The 24,613-nt window shown below is 45.6% G+C and overlaps 1 protein-coding gene across 3 annotated transcripts in view; it reads right to left on the bottom strand.

Moving 5' to 3' along the window:
• Positions 1–24,613, bottom strand: part of MYO1C (myosin IC) — a 457,043-nt gene that overhangs the window by 119,983 nt on the left and 312,447 nt on the right. For all 3 annotated transcript variants that reach the window (XM_078680174.1, XM_078680173.1, XM_078680172.1), the window contains exons 11-16: positions 23,530–23,612; positions 21,361–21,466; positions 20,321–20,401; positions 19,455–19,546; positions 16,111–16,205; positions 6,890–6,936 (exon numbers count right to left, since the gene is read on the bottom strand). In XM_078680174.1, coding sequence (XP_078536300.1) covers positions 6,890–6,936; positions 16,111–16,205; positions 19,455–19,546; positions 20,321–20,401; positions 21,361–21,466; positions 23,530–23,612 — 504 coding nt within the window. The remainder of the gene's footprint in view (positions 1–6,889; positions 6,937–16,110; positions 16,206–19,454; positions 19,547–20,320; positions 20,402–21,360; positions 21,467–23,529; positions 23,613–24,613) is intronic.

Here is a 24,613-nt window from a genome sequence, read left to right as displayed (position 1 = left end):
CCCAGCGAGTCGGTCGTATCAAGACCACACCTGATGGAGTATCTTGCTGCGTCTCGGCCTTCAATCATAGCCTTGCCGAGCTTTGCCCGTACCTCCTGCGGGCATTCTGGCAGCAGGTCCGCGACCGTATCCCACAGAGAGTGGGAGTAGCGGCCCAAGAGGCATGCGGTGTTGCAAGACCGCAGTCCCAAACTCAGGGACGAGAAGACCTTTTTTCCATACTGGTCGTAGCTCTTGGATTCCCGGTCGGGCGGGGCCGACGGGAATGCGGTCTGGGAAGTCGAGGCCTGGATCACCAGACTCTCAGGGGTGGGATGGGTGGACAGGAACTTGGGGTCATCCTTACATGGACGGTGGCGTCTGGCCACGTTCCTATCAACAGGCGAACCTGAAGCGGGCCTGGACCACGTGCCCAAAAGAACGTCAGACAAGGCTTCGTTGAACGGCAGCAGTGGCTCCTGTGGGCATGACTGCGGTTTGAAGACCTCAGTGAGGATGTTAGGCCTCACGGCCGCGACGGGGAGCTCAAGGTGTAAGGCCTTGGCAGCCCTCATCAACACCACTGAATAAGCAGCCCCCTCCTCCGAAGCCACGGTAGGAGGCGAGACAAACCCAGGGTTAGGAGAGTCGTCCAGACCACTGGCGTCACCCAAATCACCTGTCCAGTCCACATTGTACTGACACTCGCGTGACAGAGGGTCCTCAGACCCCTCCCAACCCTCTCCGTAATCTACATCTTCACCATATTCGGAATCAACAATGTAGACCGGCTCCCGGGGTCCACAGGCCCCATCGGGGTCGGACTCGGCGTCGGGCGACGCCGGTCCGACTCCGCGTCCGGAGTCGGAGAGGGTATGGGGGCGGCGCCGCCCGGAGCCGGCGCACCGGCGCCGCGCGGGGGCGGCCTCGGGGGCAACCCCGATGGAATCGGTGCCGGAGAGGCCGGAAGACCAGCCGGCGTCGAGCCTGAGGGTCCCTGCGGCGCCGGGGTCGGAGCCGTCGGCGGCACCGGAGCACCCGACGGCGTCGAGGCAGGAGCACCCGAACCGCTAGGGCCCCCGGACGGAAGCACAGGGCCCGAAGGCGCCGTAGGCCCCGTCGGAGGAGACAGTGCCCTCATGGCCATGAGGAACTCCTCTATCTCCCCGGGCGTCGCGCCTTGACCAGGGACCGTAGGGTATGGAGCAGGCCGCGCCAGCGACTCACGCGGAGCCGCGGGGGTGGGGCCACCCGAACCCCCGGCCGCGTCGGGGGGAGTCGGGGGTACGATGACGACGCCCCGACTTCTTGTGTTTCCTACCTGAGGAACCAGAGGAATGGTGACGACTTCCGGAGCGCTCGTGGCGGCTCCGCGACCGCTCCCTCGACCTCCGGCCGGACCGGGACCGCTCTCGACGCGGGGCCGACACCCGCAGCTCGAGTAGCTTGCGGGACCGCTCCCGCCTAGCTTTACTCGTCAGGGCCCGGCAGTCGACACAGTCGTCCACGGCGTGGTCGGGGCCCAGGCACCGGAGGCAGAGTCGGTGATGATCCGTGACCGACATCGTGCGGTCACAGTCGTCACAGTTCTTAAAACCGGGCATCCTACCGGCACCGTAAGAAGAATCAAGGATTCACAAAAAACTTTGGTCAAAAGACCGGAGTACTGCACTTCTCGGATCTGCGCTAACTGGCGCGGAAAAAAGAAGAACTGACATCAGCGCGCGGAGGCGGCGTCTATATACTCCAGCGACGTCATCACGGCGCACGACGCCGGACGCAGAGCCGCAGAGGACGCCTGCAGACGACGCCTACCGACGCGTAGGAGTACTGCAACGCAAAAGTTTCCGGATCCAGACTGACGCCTGGGGATATTCTAAGGTAAGGAATCTAATACTAACCTGTTTCTTTCAGATATAAACTCACTAAACGTGGGTCCATGAATATATCCAATGAGTGCGTACCAACATATGCATATCCAACCAACAAGTACCTAGTATGAAACTTCTGAGTACGTGACCATGAATATAAACAATAAATGAGTGCCCCTTGCATTCTTCTTCTTAATCTTATTCCAGTCCCATCATTTCAGTTTCTTCTACCCCTTCCCAGTCTTCTCTCCCAGCGCTTACCCGATTTATCTCATTATCCATACCATGTTTATCTTTTCCTTCTCGTCACCGTTTTTAGGGTCTACTGTTCACCTCCCTAACTAGCCAATTTTCAACTTTCTTCCTCTCCCTACTCCTTTCAACAAGCGTCACCTTGCTTATTTTCCTCTGCCATTGTTTTCTTCATTTTTACCCACCCTCCAGTCTATAACCTCTACTGGGAATTTACCTGTTGCTTCTTCCTTAGCCCTCATTGTCCTTAATCTAGCCCAGCCCACATCCTCCTTCTCCTAACCATTTTGTTTTCTCCTGAGGACCATTATTGCCCTATTCCTGCATTCACCTTCCCCCATCAATCTCAAAGCTTCTATTCTTTCAGGCCTTCCACATTTAAAATTCATTACCTTCTAGCCTGCTATTAGCTTCCTTAGTCTCTTCTAGCATTCACCTTTCATGCTCTCTGCAAGAGTCACCTTAATTGCTATCCCTAGCTATCACCTACCTTTTTCCTTCCTGTTGCTCACATTACATACTTATTGAACCCTATCTTTCCATTCTCTCCTTCTTAGCATTCACCTTCCTTGTTGGTCTGCTTATTCCTTGCTCGTTCCAGCTTTCACCTTACATACTCACTCCTTCCTTTCAATACTCTGTTTTAGCCCTCATGACCCATGCTCATTTCCCAGCCCCTTATCACTCTAGTCCCGACGTGTCTAGTTGGTCTTTACTGTCCCTGCTCATCGCTGTGCCTAACTTTCTCTCCGCTCAACCCAGCTTCCCCTTTCTTCACTCTCTCCCCATTCTTCACACCTTTTACCCTCCCAATTTTACTTTATACCAATCATCATCATCATTTTTAGAGCGCCTGGTTACAACAACGGGCTGAGCAGAAACTCAGAAATGACGGGAAATAGTTAGGAGAGCCCTAGCAGTTATGTTTCAAGGTCTATTCTGGTTTATAGGTGGGAGAAAAAACAAGTTTTCAGCCTTTTCCTAAAGGCAGCTTTACATTGCTCTTTCCTGAAATCCATTGGTAATGAATTCCAATGTTTTGCTGCCAGGTATTTGAAAGAGCAGCCTTCTAGCCTAGCCTTCCTAAATTTGCGTACTGTTACCAATGACTTTCCTTCAGACCGTAGGCTTCTATTGGGGGTGTGGGGTGTAATCATGCCTTGTACATAACTTGGGCCTTTAATTGCTGGGATACGATGGCAGAAGCACATTGCCCACGGGCAACCAATGCAATTTGGCCAGGGCCTTTGTGTTAGACAATCTTCTAGGTAGATTCAGCACTAGCCGGGCAGCGGCGTTTTGGAATGATTGCAGCTTCATCAGCCTTTTTTTTTGCTACACCTAGGTATAGAACATTGCCGTAGTCAATCTGAGAAGTGACCACTGCATGTATTATACTTTTTCTGGCTTGAACCGGTAGTAGGTCAATGACTTTCCGTGGGGTTTTCAGCGTTCCGAAACATTTGCCTGTTATTATTCGGATTTGATTTTCATATGTCAGGTTGGGGTCAAGCCATTCTCTAAGGTTCTTGACTTCGGATTTAGAGGTAGGGAGCTGGCCAAGTGCTTCCGGTCACCAAGCTGATATTCAGATAGAAGGCGCTCTACCCATTACCATCACTTCTGTCTTACTGCCATGAAGTTTTCAGCAAGTGGTCTGCCATCCATGCTATTACTTCCTCCAAACATTGGGAAAATTGATGTGCATTATGATGTGGGTTTTGCGATAGTGTGACGATAAGCTGAGTATTATCAGCGTAAGATACAATGGACACTTTGTGGCCTTCCACTATATTAGCAAGATGTCCCATGTATAGGTTGAACAATGTGGGGCTCAATATTGACCCCTGGGGAACTCCTTGTAATAGGGGAGATCTCTTGGAAGTGAATGTGGCTTGTGAAACCTGGAAGCCCCTTTTCACCAGGAAGGATTTCATTCAGCTCAGAGCCATAACCCTGATACCACAAGATTCTAATCTCTGTAGGAGGAGGCCATGGGAGACTGTATCAAATGCTGCACTGAGGTCCAACAGGATCAGTGCAGCTGTGTGTCCTTTGTCCGCCCGTTGTCTTAAGAGTTTCTGTGGCCAAGAGTAATGCGGTTTCAGTGGAATGTGCGGCACGGAAACCTGATTGTGAGCAGTGTAGTAGGTCAGTACTACCGCTGTGTTTTGCGAGCTGAGTGTTAACTATTTTTTCTGTGATTTTAGCAAAGAAAGGTAGGAGCGAGATTAGGCATAGATTATCTAGTACCTCATAATCTATTCGTGGTTTTTGTCCTTAATGGGCGGACCATAGCTTGCTTCCATTCATAGGGAACTTCTTCCAATTGGAAGTAGCGGGAGATAAGTTCTGATATGAAAGGTACAATACTTTTTGCTCCTTGTAATAGGATTTTGGGATGGGCTGGGTCCCTATGTGAACCTGATTTGATTCTCTTTCCTTATTACATCAGGCTCTGACATTATAAAATCAACTAGGGTGGCAACTTTGACTACTGCAGTTGTAGTGTCTTTGGAGCTAGTGGCCTGGCGTGCTTCTCTAGGGAAAGTATCATAGATTTATTTCACTTTCTCTGCAAAGAAGTCTGCAATTCTATTGCAGGATTCCTCTGATGTGAAGGGGGCTCCGTTAGTGTATCTGCTGACTGTAGGGATTTTAATATGACAAACATCTCTTTTGAGGCGTTTTTGGCCATTTCAATTTTCCCAGTGTAGAACTCACAACGAGTTTTCTTTATCAGAGCGTAGTATGTTTTTGTTGTCATTTATATTCTCCTATAATGTTTGCGCAGTAGTTCTTACGCCACCTTAGTTCCAACTGTTTGCACTTTTGTTTGGCCTTCATTAAGGTGTCATTGAACCATGCAGCTGAGATGCTCACCCTTCTTGTATTTTTGGTCGTCCAGGGAGCTATTTCATTCAGTGCTTCGGTTATCCTTGATCCCACCTGTCTGTTGGCTAGGTTAATATACTTGTTCAGCTCTGGCTAATTTTTTCGTAGCGCCTGAGGGAACGAGTCAGGATTAACCTTCTCCCACTTCCTACGTGTAACTGACTTTTTGGGTAAGCTGACTCTTGGGTTTGTGTGTGGGATCTGAAAAGGATTATGTGGTGATCGGACCATGGGATCGGCCAAGATGCTCCCACTTTCATATCAGTTATGTTAGTGAAAATAGGATTTAAAATGTGTCCTGTTTGATGTGTAGGTGCGTGAACTTTTTGGGCAAGGTTGAAGATCATGAGGTCCTTACACACAGTTTGTGCCTCTGGTCTAGTAGTTTCATCAAAGTGTATGTTAAGGTCCCCTAGAACAAGGAGTTAGCTGTGTGTATGATTTCATCACCTAAGCTGGTTATGAATTGTGTTTCTGGCCCTGGAAGACAGTAAATCTGGAAACCAGCTATGGTATCGTTACCTGCTATTGAAAGCGTGAAAAAGATCCCCTCACATTTATCAAGGTCTGATTCTTCAATGTCGCATTTTATCATTAATTTATAGAGTATAGCAATCTCCCGCCGCACCCCCCAATGTCCAACCCGATCCTGTTTTGCTATCCCGTAGCCTTCCAGTAAGGCATCCAAGATATCAGGGGTAGAGCTGTTATTGAGCCAGTTTCAGTCAAAAACATGGCGTAGTTTTTTTCCTCCAGTACATAGTGAATTTCATTTATATGTTTAGTTAGGGATCTACAGTTCAGCAGGAGGAAGGACAGTCCTTCTCTCTGTTGAGTATTCATTATTGTTGAGGTGAAGTACTTGTTGCAATTGCTGCAGGAGAGTTCTACCTTGTCTCCGTGTATGTTGTGTTTACATGCCTCCATAATGGGTGTCATCGGGCTCTTTAGCTCATTCGCTGTGTATTTAACATCGTGATGGGGTAACCCACAGCCGGGGTTCTGGTCCCTGGGCCTGATCGGGCATGGACGGGCGCAGACGGGCTTGCCTTAGGAGCGCCTTCGCCTTGCATGCGTCCGCGGCACATCAGAGTTAAGTAGGGTGTTGCTCGGTGAAACTCCTCCTCCGCTCCACCCCCTCCTCTTTGAAAACCAGGTGTGGATAATTGCACTCTGCTTTGCCACACCCTCCAAGAAATCGCCACACTGAAGCGCTGGACCAAGACGGGAGAGCAGGTAAGAATGAGGCTTGTTTAAACGCGATTAAAAGCTCTATGTGAGGCTTAGTTTAAAAGAAAATGGTTTAAAACAGGATTTTTAAAGCAGTTCACAATGGTGAAAAACGTTTCCAGCTCTCTGTGGGATGTGACTGGCTCTCAGCTGCAGCCTATCGTGCTGTTCTTCCGCTCATAGAGCACTCACCTATTTTTATCTCTCACAAAGCTCCAATGTTTTCAAGTTCCTTAGCCTCCACCCAGGCTTTACATTCCTTACCCTGTGCTAATCCTCACCAGCACCCACCTTCTGTGCTCTATTTCTGGTACTTACCTTCTGTGTTGTCTCTCTGACATATCTCCTTTCTTGCCTAGTTCTAAGCACTTATGCTAACTTACTCTACCAACCCTAACTTTCATTACTGTTTTCCAATCCTCACCTCTAATGCTGTTCCCCCACCCAAATTTTCACACCCCTACTCCCTTGCTGAACGTAATCTTCCTTGAAATCTTCTTTGCTCTCCCATTCCTTTCTATCTTGCTCGCCACTTGATTGTCTCTCCCTATTTCACTCCTTTCTGAATTCACCGGTTCCACCCAAACCTCTAACCTTGCTTCTCTTTCCTCTCGTCACTGCCTTCAAACCGTGCTCACAAAGAAATCTTTTTTTATACTCACCTCCTTCAAATTCCGGAATAGAAGATCATTGTTTTTGTCAAGGAATCCTGCAAGAAAGGAGACAAAAAAGTGATGACTATTGTGTCATGAGGCATTTGGATAGGATGTATAGGGGGGAGTAGATGAGGAGAGGAAAGGATTACTAGAGGAAGGTAGAGGGACAGACTAGTGGACTTGAAAGGTGATTACACAGGATGTATTTATAGGGAAAGGGCCCAGAGGACTGGTAAAGGCTGGATGGACTAAAAGAGACATAACTGGTTAGAGTGTATGAGGCAAGGGTCTGATGGGTTTTGAGAGGTGGGGGTGGAAAGTATAGTACGACATGGTGGCTGGTTGGATTTTAAACCTTGGAGTGCCAGGATGGTTTTGAAAAGCAGGAGAAAAGAAAGGATTAAACAAAGATCCACTGGAAGAGATAGGGCAAGCTGCTTTGGAAGAGCAGGATGAATTAAAACGTTTGTTTTGGAATTAATTGCAAAAGCTTGGAGCATGATTTGTTAGATGGATGGAAAGAGGTAGAGTTGGATTTGGAGATGAGGGGCAACAACGCTTGGAAGGGATAGTGGTTACCTGCAAAGGGGCAAAACAGACTGACTGAGAAGACAAGGAAGTATTGGAAGAGTGAGTTAACAAATTAAAGGTGGGTGTACGATCAAATGAAAGATTATAAGAGATGGTTGAGGGACAAGCTATATTGGAATAGGTTCAGTGGATTGACTATAAGATGTACACCTAGAGGTGATTGAAGTAATGTGACAGAAATAGTAGGTCAATGAAGTACTTCAATGACACCAACTTTTTAGACCTGGAGACCAGAAATGAGGTTAAACAAAACATGACCAAGAACCTTTCCCCTTTTCGAATATTTAATGTGGCACTAACTTAGGTCCAAGGATATGCAGATTACTTTACAGACTTTTCCGGAATAACAAGAGCATCTCACACACCAAATTGCCTCGAGGCCAAAAAAACCCAACCCAAGTGCCTGATAAAGGAGTGCTTAGGACCAACAGAGTATGGTTTCTGTTTGTTGCCTGGTCACTGAAGAGATGGTCCTACAGAGAACAGAGAAGCTCTATTGTGATATTACATAAAGAGGAGCTGTAACACCTCATGGAGAAGACAACAATTGTCTTCTCAATGGATCCAGGGCACACCTTGCTCATTGAAAGTTCCATGTGAAATTTCATAACAAAGGCATCGTTGCATTCGGGATGCAAAAAGGGAGACAATTCAAATTGAGGTGGGAGGCATGCAAAAAATGGCCATGTTATTAGCACCCTAGATTTATCTAAAGATTACTGGCAAATATCGTTAAGTCATGTTCATCATATTCGTGAGCCAGCATAAGCCACACCAAGAGATTTACATTGCTTTTTAACTCCTCAAGAAACTTTTCTGCAACTTACATATGCTTTATTATTCAGGTTGTCCCGCCTTGTATTTGGATGGCGTTACGATATTCAGTTTGGACTGGAACGCCAACATTGCTCATGGAAGCAGGGAATACCATAGAACCTAACAATTTTTATCTGCATGCTCCTCAGAAACCAAACAACATGCCCTGAAGCAAACAGCTTGACTCAGCACTTAGAAATAAGAAGCAGGTCTGTGATTTATAAGATACTAGAAGACTACACCTCAGCGGCGGTTTCTACACATGGGTGTGGACCCCCTGACTGAAGCCATAACTTACATGCAGTGCATTACATCATACATACAAACTGAATACATTCCACCACATGGAGCTGCCTCTACCGGCAGACAATAGTAGGCATGGCTTTAGTGCCGTCTGGCTGCTAGGGCTGTTTGTCTGCACTGCGCATGCCAGTTTGGTCGGTATTTTGCTTATGGCCAAACCCGCAGGCGCAGTTTATGGTTTCCCTAGACATAAGCTGTCACCGAGCTGGACAAACAACAAAGCCATACTCTCTTTCACCCTTGAGGCGGAAGCCGGGGGCCCTTCAGCGCTCTTGCTGTCTTTTTCGAAATACTGCTATTTGTGCTAACTGCTGGCTAATGACTTAAGATTATCTACAATTTGTACTAACTGTTGGTTAATGATTTGAGATTACCCGTTTTTAAAATCTGTATATATTTTAACAGGATAGATTTGACTTATCCAGTTAGCCCTGTGGTTCCCAAACTGTGCGCCGCGGCACCCCGGTGCGCCGTAATCGGGAGCCAGGGGCGCCGCGACCACAATGTGGAAACCTGAAGCCTCTTTTTTCTGCAGCCAAACACATCACCAGCATTATGTTTAATGTAAAAACGCAGCATGTTAGAAATCAGACATAAAACATAAGCCAAGTCAAGGCCTTCGTCTCGCTGAGAGAAAGCCTTGACTTGGCTTATGTTTTATCTCTGATTTCTAAAGTGCTCCGTTTTTACATTAAACATAATGCTGGCGAGAGGAATGCCCGCGTAGCTAGGGGGGTGCGGTGGGGGCGGTCCGCCCCAGGCGGCACTATTTTGGGGGCGGTGGCGGCTGCGCTGCACTGGGGGCCCGGGGCAGCATTGCACACGTGAATGAAGTGCAGGCGCACCTCTCTGCAGAGTTCACGAAAGCGCTACCAAGGACGGCCCTTCGGTAAAATGGAATGTCTGCTGCTGCATAAGTTCAAAGTAGGTTATTGCGAAGAATGCATCTTTTATTCATTAAAAATGCGAGAGGAAATGTTTCTGAGGTGTTACAATTGGAAAATGTATGTGCACACAGTGTTCATCAGAATAGTGGGTGCCTGCAAGGATTTGCATTTAAGATAAGGCATGTCTGTTAAAGATCTTTCCAGATGTCATAAAAGGGTTGAGCACTCAGTATTTTTATATATATTTTTTTCTACGTGGTGCTGGAATAATATTAAGAGTGGTGGTGCTACACTCACTGAACTCATACGGATTCTGAAAATGTTTCAAAATTAACAGGTGTCCCGCCAGGCCCATTCAGATGAAGGGTCCTAAAAGGGTGTTTTTTTTTATATAGCTCGAACTTGACCGAAGGTATCAGCGCGATTTACGAAGCACCAGTTGCGTTTCATATAGACAGATTATTTTGGGCACGGGGAGATTAAGTGATTTGCCCAGAATCACAGGATGTTAAACTTCCCCGCCGAGACTCAAACCCAGTTCTGTAGTCGGAGGTGTATTTAGGTATCCCCAAGGGTTGTGAAATGCCCAGATGTCAGCACCTTGATAGATTGTAAGCTACCTGGGATTTTCCCATCTTCAAATGTCTTAATTTTTGTTGTTGTTGCTGGGGTCAACACTTAAGAAATGTACGAATAAAGGCACGGAAAAGAACCGGACATTAAATGGTTAATTAAGATAAGAAGGGTAGAGACATCGATTAACTTTATGACTCCATACAGAGTTTGGCACAAGCACCGGTCATTGCAAGTGCCCACAAAGTCACGGGGAGTGGTTGTTTCTTGAGCACGTTTGCCTTTCCAGTTAAGGCCAGAAAACTCCTATGTTCAGCTTATCCACTTCTGCATCCACCCACTGAGTCAGACTCCCTTTAGCTTTCAGGCCTCCTCTAGCAGAGGCCTCAGTCCACACTTTGAACTGCACGCAGAGCTTGGGGTGGTCAAAGGCAAAGTGGGCCAGTACCACTTGCTTCTGTGGATCTCACTGGGATTGCATCCCAATTATTTAAGGAAGACAACAGGAAGTACACCCGAGGTCGGGCTTACATCCCACCCCACCCGCCCACCGGTAAAAAAATGGTGGGGAGCCACGGCCAACTGCCAATTAGGTCAAGGGAGCCACGGGTCAAAAAAGTTTGGGAACCACTGAGTTAGCCTGACCTGGTGTGAGACTTAAGTCGCCCAGGGCGGCCTCCTTCCCCCTCCTCAGCCGATCAGAGCGCCGCTATTACCAGGCGCTGGGCGCTGAACTCACTTTGGGCGCCATCTTGGGTAGGGGAAGGATCGCGGTCTAGATGATCGTCGATCCCGTCCTCCCAGGTTACTAAAGGAGTGCAGCCCCGCCTAATCGAGGTATTTGCCATACTCTCTTTCACCCTTGAGGCGGAAGCCGGGGGCCCTTCAGCGCTCTTGCTGTCTTTTTCGAAATACTGCTATTTGTGCTAACTGCTGGCTAATGACTTAAGATTACCTGCAATTTGTACTAACTGTTGGTTAATGATTTGAGATTACCCGTTTTTAAAATCTGTATATATTTTAACAGGATAGATTTTACTTATCCAGTTAGCCTGACCTGGTGTGAGACTTAAGTCGCCCAGGGCGGCCTCCTTCCCCCTCCTCAGCCGATCAGAGCGCCGCTATTACCAGGCGCTGAACTCACTTTGGGCGCCATCTTGGGTAGGGGAAGGATCGCGGTCTAGATGATCGTCGATCCCACCCTCCTCCCGCCCCTTACAGTGGATATAAACACCAGACACACCCGTCCGCGCAGCGGGCGGGCGCAGCGGGCGCGCCGGCGGCGCGCCAAAGGCAAGCCCGTCTGCGCCCGTCCGCGACCGGACGGGACCAGGGGCCACCCCCCCTGTGCAGCGTGGACCAGAGGGCAGTCAACCGATATGGTATGATACAGCCACATTAAAAAGCCTTATGGGGCCCATTAGTGATGCCTGCCGGCATTCCATTCATCCTAATTCCACCACGGGAATCTGTTCCCACTGTAAATTTTCACTTTCTAGTCAGGAGGGTCAACTCCACCCTGCTAAAACCTACAAAATGTTTCTTTTAAATTGCCGCTCATTAACCAAACACGCCCTGCAAATGTCCCTCCTGTTAGAGGAGAGTGACCCTGATGTAATGTTTTTAACAGAGACATGGCTGAAAGAAGCTTCTGACATGGATATTACCTCTATCTATTTTACAAATGGGATACACGTTGCAAAGGCAAGATAGACCAGAAGGCAGAGGAGGTGGCTTAGCCATTCTTTTAAAAAACCACTACCTCTGTAGGACTTCATCGGCCGCCATATCTAATTGTGAAAGTTTGCTCTTTACTTTGGACTTTTCACCCACAGTCTCATTCTCTGGTGCTCTTATTTACCGTCCCCCCAACCAAATAGGTGAATTTATTGACTCACTCCAATCTAAGATAGCCGATTTAGTGGTTAGTAGACCCTATTTCTCGATATTAGGGGACATAAATATTCATTTAGATGACCCTAACAACTCTACGGCCAGGGCATTTCTGGACAATCTGGCGGCTCTTCAAATTGTACAGAAGGGCTTTGAACCCACTCATGAAAAGGGCCATCTCCTTGATGGGGTGCTTAGTAATGATCACAGATTGGAAGTAGGGAGTCCGTTGCCTCTTACATGGACAGACCACTATCTAATACCTATACAGTGGACACCAGCTATGCCACTACAGCCCTCGCCCCGCACTATCCTACAAGGGAGGGACTGGTCCAAAATTTCCTCGGATCAATGGGCCAACTTGCTCTCCTCTGCTCTCCCTCCAAATGAGACAGACCCTGCATTGCAATACGAGAACTACAACAACTGGCTGTGTGCAGCCCTGGACTCTATTGCACCTATCAAAGCCCTCAAAGAAAAAACTAAATCCAAGGATTCGCCTTGGTATACTCCCCAACTTAAAGAACTAAAGAGAGTGTGCAGGAAACTTGAAAGAAATTGGAGGATCTCCCATAGCAATATAGACAAAACTACGCATCTTGAAGCTATCAAACTATACAAAGCAGAAATTAGATGCACTAAAACATCATATTTTGAGGAAAAAATTAAAATCGCCTCCAACTCTTCTAGAGAAATTTTTCGGATAGCTAAATTTCTGATTGATACCCCTTTGTCCCCACCTGACCCTAGTAAAGCTCAGGCTCGCTGTGATAGTCAAGCTGAATACTTTCACAGCAAAATACAGAAAATTGCCTCTGCTTTTGAACCACCTAACTTATGTCAGGACATAGGAACCAACTCACCTAACACCAGCACTCCAAAATTAGAAGAATTTCCACTGTTGGATACCAACTCACTTGGGGTCATCATGTCAAAAATAAAATCCGGATCTCCTGCGGATCCTGCTCCCCCCTGCCATTTAATAACAATTGAAAATACCATCAAACCAGTTATCCTTAATATTTTAAATGCCTCCATTACCACAGGCCTAGTGCCCACAGTGTGGAAATGTGCCCAAGTTAAGGCTCTACTGAAAAAGCCCACCCTAGATTCTGAGGACATGGCTAACTACCGGCCTATTTCTCTCCTTCCATGGGTCAGTAAACTTTTGGAAAGACATATTAACACGTCTATCACCCAATTTTTAGAAGATTATCATCTTCTCCATGACTCCTAAGCCGGCTTTCGTCCCAAATTGGGAACTGAGGCGGCTCTTTTGGCGGTAACTGAATTGGCCAGGAAACAAATGGATCAAGGCGGCACTACAGCAATCATGCTGCTCGATCTTAGTGCCGCTTTCGACACTGTTAACACCAGCATTCTTCTTCACCGCCTCTATAAAATGGGAATCTCAGGGAAGGCCATGGATTGGCTCCAATCTTTTCTGGAGAATCGCTCATTTAAGGTTGTCGAGGGCACTACCCATTCAAAATGCTGGCCCTTGGATCAAGGTGTGCCCCAGGGCTCTGCCTTGAGTCCAACACTTTTTAATATTTATATGCAGCCTTTGGCTGATATAGTGCACTCGTTCGGCCTTGGCATAGTGACATACGCCGATGATACGCAATTAGTCGTATCTATGAATCAGGCGGACTCCTCTTCTTCAAACTTAAGCAACTGTCTAGTAGCGGTTGCTCACTGGATGGCTATCTCGCACTTAAAATTAAATGGCGAGAAAACGGAGCTCCTGATGTTAGGCAACTCAGCCATTCCCAGCCTTCTCATGGATTGGCCCCTGTGTATGGGGCCCCCGCCACAACCCAAGCCCCATATAAAGAGCCTAGGCATTTGGCTGGACACTAATCTTAACTTTCTGCAGCAAGCTACTACTCTGTCCGCCATATGCTTTGGGCTCATGCGTATGCTGAGAAAGGTGTTACCACTTCTCCCTTTCGAAGCCCGCAGAATAATGGTGCAAGCCATTATTCTGTCCCGCCTGGACTACGGGAACTCCTTATACTTAGGGGCTCCTACCTCCACAATAAGGAAGTTGCAGGTGACTCAAAATGCTGCAGCCCGCCTTCTATTAGGCCTCAACAAACGGCAATCAGGTACCATGGCCCTGAGGAAACTGCACTGGCTTCCTATAAAAGCCAGAGTGTTGTTTAAATCCCTGTGTTTCATGCACAAAGCCATGCGGAAGACCGCCCCCACTCTGATCTGCTCTCTAGCGGAACCCTACCTCCCTCACAGATCTCTGCGTTCAAGCACTGCCTTTCTAGCTACTGTCAATAAGATCAGACGCACTAGATGGGGTGGACGCTCCTTTTCCTGGAATGCTGCTAGGGAATGGAACTCTTTGCCCACTCTCCTTCGCAGTGAACCAAACCTTTTAAAATTTCGGAGGAATCTGAAAACCTATCTGTTCATCTAATTCTCCTCCTCTCTCTTTAGTATGACGGTACTTAGCGCTACGAGGCCTCAGGGTTGTTTGCGCTTTATAAAACCCGGTTAATAATAATAATAATAATAATAAAGCAGCAAAGCCTCATCAGTCACAGATGGAGCGCTGTGGTCACCTATCCAAGCCAATCCTCACACTGCTCTTATGCCGTTTACTATTATAAACAGCATGAAAGAAGTGCTTTATTTGGCTGCGATGCCTGGGGGTTTAGTTTAATTTTGCCTCCCAGCATGCATTGCTCAACTCATGAGGTGTCGATTTCAAAGAGTCGGTCCACGCCGGACGTAGAAGATCGACTGCTGAGGTAAGTTGAATATTTGTAACTTTTTTAAATTTTATAATAATGATCTAAGCGTGCCATCTGTTTCATCACAAGTATGCACCAGTTGTGTGCAGGCTAAAGATATTAGCACTTTAAATCCAAGTAGAGGAAGGCATTGAATAATCATGTTAGCCGCTGACAGCGTTCGTTGCACCTAGAGGGTTTTTCAAGTGGGGAGCCGTTGCCAGCAGGAAGGCACAAGGCTCCTGCAAAAGTCTGTGCCTGCAGGCACACTTCCGCTTTGGGGTTCACAGATATATCCTGGCCTTTCTTTATACAATAGATATAATTAGACAACATGCTTGGATGTACACTGCTGAATTTTTGGAGAGGGGACATGTTTTCACATGTTCCTTCTCTGAGAATTCTGCGTTGTATGCGCATGACACTGTCTTCCGGGAGAGGCAGCTCTGTGTGGTGGAATACATACAGTTTGTATGTATAATGTGATGCACAGAAGCACTGTATGTAAGTAATGTAAAGGCAAAGCACTCGAATATTATTGGCAGAGTTCGCACTTAAAAACTACAAATTTAACTTTGACATGGTGCTATCGTATCAACATTATTTTTGAAGTTTTTACTTGTTGACAGTTTTTACTGTCAACAACTTTACCTATGCCCTACCATTTTCAAGAGTTACTAGCCGCCACTGCTACCCCTCTGTTTCTCAGCATGATGGTGTCCCTTGCAAATCTCTTTAAAGAATACAGCAGTGTCCAAGGTCCCATGGGAGCTGGCAGCTTAAAAGTCTTTTTCCACACCTGGAAGAATTGCTAGCATTAAAGCTGGTCCATATTTATCCTGACGTCAACGCTTCCTTGTACATTCAAGTAATGCGTCTGGCACCGACATTAGGGGCAGTTTGTCCGTGGAGAAGAAGAATGATTACCATTACATTTTTTAAATGAGCCACGATCTTCTTCCCCATGACCTACATTATGCTATCATAAAGAAGCAGAGTTTCGAGATATCGCTGGTCATCTAGGGGTCCCATCGTCCAGTGACAGAGAAAAGATAGATAATCAGATTAAAGGCCTAGAGCAATAACTAACTATACAAAATTAAAGCTGCAGGTGAAGAGTTTGCAAGATGAATGAATGGTATGAACAGGGAGGGAAGCGACATCAGAGGAGCATGAAGAATAAAGCTGGTGTTTCTTTGTATCCACCCTTAATGCAGTGGTTTATATGGTAGATCCGGCAAACGATACAGGGAGCCTCAAGTGGCAGAAAACCACAAATCACAGGAGAAAAAGGGAACCAGAGCAGCTAATCTGTTTGACTTTATAATATATGCCAACATCGAAAACACTCATTTTGTAAGGTATCTTCTTTAATGCCAGGTTTACAAACAATTCATATACCTGAGACATTTACCTGTCACACAATAATTGACCTCGCCTGCATAGTGCAAAAGACGAAACTCATCACGGCCCAAGCATTTGCGAGTTTTCTGGTCAGCCAACTTATGACTACAAAAAAATAAACAAGAAATTATTAACAGAAGACAATACAAATGATATCTTGAAGTACATGAAACAAAATCTTAGTGGTATACAGCAGTACACAGGACAATCTCCAACTTCAACAGGGCTCTGAATAATGACAAACCATTGCACCAGACAAAATCCTACTGAGACGCTGCATCGCATCAGAGAATTCAGCAATGGCACACAGCAGCAGACAAAACACTAGTTATAACCTGTTTAGCTTCTGTGAAAAACCAAAGACAATATGAACCACATCACATCTGGGTATGGGCTGGGAGTGGGGACATTTGGGATGGAAACTTGTTGAGATTTAATTGATGACTCGTGGGCATGAAAGTATGTTGGAAACGGGTGGTGGAGTGCTAATAGAGCCCTCCCATGGAAGACTGGGACTGGTCGTCAATTAAAAAAATAAATCTCCCTGAACTTTCATGCAGTGCTGCTGTATGACACTAAACATCAAAAACTGAGTATGGATATGGTGTTAAATAAAGTAAAATACACAAACATGCTTGTAGACATTTTTAAGTAAGCCATGGATGGGAGCATATCATTTTCTCAGAATTCCTGTGATTGACTTGGAAAAATTAAGTGCAGGTGTCCAAAGATTTTTATCATCAGCCCACTGCCAGTTCCATAGAATGCCAGGTTTGACACAAAACAAGGCTTTCTACTCTTGATTCCATGTCATGCCACCATTCTATACTTCCTGTCTCTTAATCGCACTACTGCAATTTTTTTCACCTCTGCTTTCTCCCTTTACCATTGTTTTCCTTTCTTTCTTGTCGTCCTTCTTTCTCTGTCTTCTTACTCTTGGTCTGGGTCAAAGCCTGATGATGGAAATGGGTCAAATCTGCCTTTTCTGTATGGTCACCTCAGATTTCTGCCTTTTTCTAGACCTTATGTTTGCTGGTTTGTAAACTCTGTGCACTTTACCCCTACTAAACAGGAGTAAAGTCACTGTGCTCCACTATGCACATTGTTAAATTGGCATATTTAATTGTTTTATTAAGATGATAGTATATGGTGCAGAAATATACCCCTTGCATCTGAAGTTTAACGTCATCATTTGAGCATTGCAGCACCGATTATACGATCCACTGCAGTGACTGAAAAGGAATGACTTCAAGCCTACCCTAAGTAGCCTAACTGCAACAGCCAAAAACCTGCTGTAGAGACCTGCCAAAATAACCTTTTCGACAGGGGGAACCACGCTTTTGAATATAAATAAGTCATTCATACAAATAGTCATCCACAAGGTAGGGGTGACTGATATTTAAAATTGGCACATGAGCAAAATTTAAGTTGGCATGGTCATATAGTGACTAGCCTCCTAAAGCTATTTTCACTCATAGAAAATATTAAAGTATAGGTTATAAACTTTGATGGAAAACAGCTAAAATAGTAATTGAGCGAATTTTCATGTTTATTAAAAGTCCACTTGATTGGTGAAGTTAGATGGTAAAAGAATCTTTAGGAAAAGTAACTTTTAGAAACTTACATTTGCCCTGTCTAAAGCTCCTGGAGGATAATTTCTCTAGCAGCTGTCCAGCCAAGTGCTTGACCTTAATGAGGTGTTCAACCTGCCCCCAGAGAAAGAAAAATGGCATGGGGTAGTATTACTCTTCCCCTTGCAGGAAGACCTGTTAAGGTGGTCCCAGGAACTCAAATAACCTGTAAAGAAGCCTGTCCTTTCACAAGTAAATGTAAGGTGAGGGGAGCTTGTCCAGAATGGGTTTTGAGTGACCACAGAGGAGAGGACTGCTCATTTCCCTGGCCACACTCTGGGTGGGCACAAAAGCTCTACACAAGGAACGAAGAGTACTCCATCTTGAATTTTAGGAGTAAGGTGCACTGTGGGGTTGGTTTCAGTGGGGCAAACTGGACCTGCTGCAAAAGTGGATAGGCCTCCCCCTGGGAACATATAATCCATTGTCAGGGGAGTGGAGGAGTCACCCCCTACAGACAGCAAAGTGCCAACCATAAATGTTGCACCCCAAGAAGATCTCCTCAAAACACCTTCTGGACCTGCAGAAGTACCGAGGGGGACTTGAGCCTGCTGTCAGTGACTTGGAAGGAGCACTAAAGGACTGGCACGTTACTACTAATACCCGGAACAAACAACAAAGACTACAAGGGTCATGTAGGTGACCACCTCTGTGGATACAGTGGCACAACAAGCTGCAAGAGTCCTATTCCTGAAGTGAAAAGATGACAAGTACCAACTGGGCCTGTATTGGACCTTGCTGGTGGCTCTGCTGGAGTGGGTCCTGGTCCATGAGGTCCTTGAAGCCTTTGAAGTGACCCAGAGGAGCTGCTTCAAAATTCCTGAAAAGTTACGACTTGGCTTTTTTTGGGGACCTCTGAGAGCTCCAGTGCCATCAGGAGGATCTGGCAGCAAAGGTATCCGATTTCAAAACGCTAACCTCAGATTCAACTTCAGGCTTTCCCTGATGGCCGATTTTGAGCTCCATTAAAAGACTACGTAAGGAGGTAAAATCTTTGACCAGGACAAACCCGCTTGGGATTTCCCAACTTCACTCTTTTGCAGTAGGGCTGAAATCGCACCTAGGTCCTGGTCTACCGCTTCCTTAGAATATCATCGGTGCTTAGCACGTTTTGGCACTATTTTATCATAAAACGTTTTAAAAAATCATCTCTCTGGTTCACCTCATTCAATGTTTGTAGTTTTTGTGTAATTTTGTATATTACATTTTACTCTACATTTCAAATTCAGTTTGAGATTTTTATTGTTTGGAGTTTTGAGACATAATTACTGTTTGGTACTGCACAAATACTTTACACATTGCCATAAATTATGCCTAAGCTCTTGCTAATTGAGTATCTTTGGTATTCACCCTGAAAAGTTAGTGTCATTATTCCTTTAGGTGGGCATTGGCCCACTCCAAATAATAGTCCAATCTCTTACAGAAAATAACTTGTGGTCCCACAAACGAGTGCTGAAGTCCACTACCTACTATCACCTCCAGAAATTAAGCCCTGTATCAGACTATCACCTACCTGTGCTCAGTGACTAAGAGAATCTGGAGATACATAACACAAATTAAAAACAATCTTTCTACAAGTCTTTTTATTATCACACGTAGCCAACTCCCCTGCCTCTCTGGTCACACATCTGAACCAATCTTTTCACTGCCACAAATCCATCCCCATATGTACCAAATTGATATTCACAGCAAATCCCTCCCTCTCTCTCCTAATGATACTCACGTGACAAAGTGAGGATGATTCTTCACAGCTTCTTCCAATTTTTCCAAAAACGTTAGGTCAGTGGCATCTCCAGGACGCAAACACTCTTCATCCTGAACAACAGGAGAAGGTCATTCATCTCACTCTTCAAATAACCCCCTCACCCCCAACCAAAGGATCCACTCACTGGCTCAGCCAGACATTTTAATGTTCTATCTTCACTCAATAGTAATAAACACCCCACCTATGCCCTCAGCACCGAGGGCCAAACTGAGGCACTGTGCACTCTACTTTTGTGACCTAAGTGGCACTGGGTTCCAACTTTTATCCTGTACCATCTTATGGTAGACATCCCACTGTCGGACTCTCTTTGTCACTTGTGCTCTCCACTGTCCTGACCCATGTGACCTTGTTGGCTTCATTCATGTCTTGTGCTGTTCACCTGACCGACATGGCATTGTTGAGCCAAACTGTGCCCGGATCAGTGGACCGTGCTTGTACACAGTGCCCTCCAGTCTCCATCATGAACCGCTGTGTCCTTTTGTGCTTGAGCCCCATCTGGTACTGTGGCCCTAATTCATGTCTGTTGACTTTCTCTTATTACCCACAGAGAAACTGGTTCCTCACTCATGCACTGTGATATTCCATCTCCGGACCCACAGGTCATTTGGTGCACATTTATGCCATATGCCACTTTATTTTCATGCCTACAGGGCTCTGTGGGACTTGCTTTTTGTCTCATCCCAAGGTCATGGTACATCTGATAGTGTGATACCTATTCCAACCCTGTGAATTCCACCCGTTTGGCCCACATGGCACTGAAGGCCCTACTAACACCATGGGGTCTCGGCTTTCTCATTGTTCCAATAGAGGTGGAACACACTCACCAAGATTGAAATTATGCCTCTGAACTTCTCTTCCACCAAATCACAGATAATTTTGTTGTTGAAATATTGAACTGGCTCCCACTGCAAATACAAGCGAGAGCACACATAAGAAACCCATCATGGAAAAGCACATTAGATCAAGGGCCATCACAGAGACACATCTCCTAAAGGTCGTTACAGAGAAGTTTGCAAAACCATGGCAGTCATAGGTGCAGCTTCGAGGAGGATACTTCATAATCACTCATACCACAGACCAGTGACATAGCAGTTTTGTAATGGGCTCTTGAGGACTTGCAGACCAGTGCAGCACATCAAGAGCTCAATATAAAATTGCACATTATACCAGCTGCCATTCACAAAACTACACAGTACTTAGTGATCACAGAGCCGCACAGGATTTCTACGGCACATTGCAGTTGTACAGGTAAAGCATCTGTGTCAGAGCTTTAAGAAACATTACAGGAGTACTGGCTGTCAAGTAGTTTAAGGGAATGGTAAAGAATTGATGACTGTGGGAGAGGTATTGCAAATAGGGCAGATGCTCTGGCTGTGGAAGAGCTGTAGCTGCTTAGGATTGTGCAGGAACTATAGCAAATGGATGGAGAAGGAATGGTAGTTCTTGGGTACATGTACGGCTGAGCGATGGGACAAAAGGACTGGTGTAAATGGGTGTCCTTGGGGAAGCATAGGGAATGGTGAGTGATCACTGGCTGTGGAGAGACATAGGAAGTGATGTAGGAGCACTTAAACTGCAGGGAATGGAATAGGAGAGTTAGCTATATAAAAAGTGAATTATGTAAGAGTCAAAGCTGAAGAGTAGCTTGTAAGAGGATTGGCAGGGTGCTAGCTGCAATAAAAGTGTAAAGGAAATTGGTAGTGGATGATGCCGGAAGGAGGGTGTGTGTGGGATTTGTAAATAATGGTGCCGGATGTGGGGAAGCTTGAGGTAACCGGAGATGTGTCTGGTGAAGTAGAGTTACAGCACTGCAGGAAGGGACTCAGCCCAGGAAATTATTGAAGGAAACAGCACAGGGCATTACCGCAATTCCCTCGGACTCGTACTCCTCCTGCTCAGACTTCAGGGTGAGCTCGATGAAAAGCTGCTGCAGTTTCTCATTACAATAATTAATGCAAAACTGTTCAAAGCTGTAAGAAATGAAATAAAATTATAAAAGAATCAATAACTCTGCATCACAGATATAGGTTTCTCACCATAGTAACAGTAGTTTTTATTTTACGGTTAGACTGAGGAGACTGGAAGACGAATAAGAGTACTAACTTTATCTGGGCCACGTACATCCCTACTCCTAGCCTCTTACCCACATGCCAACTTTGCCTCAGTCACTTTTATTCCTATTTTTTTTCTAAACAAGTGTGAATAGTGTGAAATCTCAAGTTTTCTGATTCGATTCAAGAGAACAGCCAGAGCATGATTGTTTTTCTGAATTTCAGTGAGTCGGTTTCCTTGCACCATTCTGTAAAAGAATGTTCCAAGGGACAACATCTTGACCAATGTAGTTTCTGCCACCAGGCCTAACTTTTCTGAACCCCCAAAAAATAAAATCAGCAGATATCGAGGAATGCGGGGCATTGGTAGGAATATGTGGCTTGAGTATATCACTAGAGCTTGTGGGTTTGCAATCCCACAGGGTCTTGTTTATCAGGAAGCATGCCTTAAACATCACTCAACTGGACACTAAAAGTAAAAAAAAACAGTGAATTGCTAGAGTAAAAAGGGGCAATTTATTCTATCTCACTAGTAGAGATGGGCCTAGGTAATCAGGACTCACTGCAGACAAAGCATTTTATCACTAGCAAGTTGGCATGATAAATACATGGAAGAGGACAAAGGTGATGGAAAGTAGGTGCCTGTGAAAAAGGAGCATTTAGGAAAATAAGTATTAAAGTTATAATAGTGAGAAGCATGTTCTTAGTTATTTGCCAAGTGCCTTTTTGTTCAAAGAATATGAGAAGGCTTCCAATGCACTAAAACCGTGTTAGATGGTAATTGTGATAATCCGCATGGGCTTCACAAAGAGGTTTTGTGACATGACCTGCACTACAACAACATTCCCTTTGTTTGGAAATTAGCCATTCAGCCTGCTTTGCAGACTGCATCTACTGGACCATGTTTCTGTTAAGCCAAGGCTGGCCACTGCTTTGACTGTGAATGTCTAAAAGTTAATGTCAGTAAGGGAGAAGAGCCCTGTATTGTGTGACAAGCCAACATGAGGCACATGAAAGTTCATACAGTATCAAACTAGATTCCTGAACTTAAACCAGCAAACAAGTGGGACATACTCAAAATGGGCCAGCAGGTGTTTGGGGGTTGTTAGTAATCCAAAAAAAATTTAAGATCCATCAAAGAACATTCTCCCACACTCCCCATCACAAGACTGGAGTTGCCTCTGAATATCTTGTATTTATGTAGGCCCTTAGAAGCCCACTGGCAGAAAGTCCTGTTGGGCCTGTTGACCCTGGGAGGCTGAGAGAGTCTGCATAAGTACAGGACACAGTCGCCATACATCGGGTATAGTGTGCTAATGTCAACAGCAATGCAGTCAGTGTGGCAACAATGCCACCAAATCTATGCGCTCCTTTGTTGGTACGTAGACTCTCCCAGGTACCCATTCTGACATATATTTTACTGGCGGTACAACCATATGGCATATCAGATGAAGCAGGCTTTCACGTCAATTTGGGGTTGATACAATAATTAGGCCACAACACTTTAAAATTACTCCTTACATAGTGACAAGGACAATAATGACCTACACAGCATGAAAAGATCACTCCTGAGGACCGATAGCCACTATGGAAGAGTCACTGGTGGTTTACGCCCCCTAAAGGGATAAGGATATGTAAATAATGAACATATTCTTATTGCACTGGGGCACAGACTGCACAGTAGAGTGGCAGCTAAGCTATGTGTGGGGAGCTAAAGATACAACCTACAGAAGAGTGACAGGTACACAATGTGCCAGGGAGTAGCAGGGACATAGAGTACAGAGAAGGAACAGGCACCTGTAAGTACCAGAGACAGATACACACTGCACTAGGAAGCAGTAGGAATACATTATACATTGAAGGTGCAGGTACACATCATATATAGAAGGTAGATTGCCAAGTATGCTTTGGTAATTGATGCAAACTCAATTAATATCTAGCACGTCAGAAGTGAAGAAGGCTCCATTCTAGAGAACACTCACCTGTTGTGCTGAAAGACCTCAAAGCCATAAATATCTAGCAGTCCAATGACAGAAGCTGATCCCCAGCTGCGATGTTCCTCCTCCTAAAAAACAGACGGGAAAATAAAAGGCGAGTTAGCTGATCTACGATACCATCTCTTGTTTGTGGAGGACTGGGAAAGTATAACCCCGGGACTAGGGCAGGACAGCAAACCTTGACTGTAGAAGTGGGAGTTTTGGGAGAAAATGCCATCCCAGGGCTTGGGGTGGAACCCACATGAGAGAAGGGGTTATGTACTGGTGAAAGATATCAAATAAGGGCTGTAGAACGGAATGGTGACTTCACTGGTGGAAACATAACTCATGAGAGCCTCCCAATTAAGCAGCAGTGCAATGTGCAGGAGATTACAAAAACTAAACAAAATGTATACTGAATGCAACTGTAATTGTTCATCTGATATAAACCCTAAAAAGACCGTTAAAAATAGAAACATTCAATAATTGACTGACATTAATCTCACGATATTCATGTCAAACTACCCAAGTACAACAAAACAATTATATGGAACCCTGGGATAGAACACCATAACTGTAACATGAAAACACATATCTCGGTCTTAATGAGATTTAGGTGGTGAAGGACACCACAAATTGACTGATTAGACTCCACACGTGGCCTGGAAAGAGGAACCACACTCTGATGTAGAGAACCCGAGCTGGGTAAGGTCACAAAAATCAAGGCTAGAAAAGTGTTACATGGTACAAGACAAGACACTTCTGCTGATGGAGTCTTATGTGGTGTGTGTGTGAGGTGGTGGTGAACACCCTCTTGGACATCCAAAGGATGAGGGGGAGCAGGACTCGGAAGAGGACACTCCACCTGGAAAGGTCAACTGTGAACTTCTGAAGGAAATAACTGAGATGGGTTGCAGTTTATGTAGAAATGACATGGGGCAGTAAAATGTATTGAATAGTGAGCATGGTTGGTAGAAGGTAGTATTTGGCTGGAGGAGTGATTCGGATGAATATATACCACATCCGCACAAGAGGAGTTTGAGCTGGGGAAGGGCACAAAACGAATACTATTACGTATAAAGTTGGATAA

Source organism: Lissotriton helveticus, chromosome 3_1, assembly GCF_964261635.1.
Source record: "Lissotriton helveticus chromosome 3_1, aLisHel1.1, whole genome shotgun sequence".
In the NCBI taxonomy this organism is placed as follows: Eukaryota; Metazoa; Chordata; class Amphibia; order Caudata; family Salamandridae; genus Lissotriton; species Lissotriton helveticus.
This window is presented reverse-complemented; position numbering and strand designations above follow the sequence as displayed.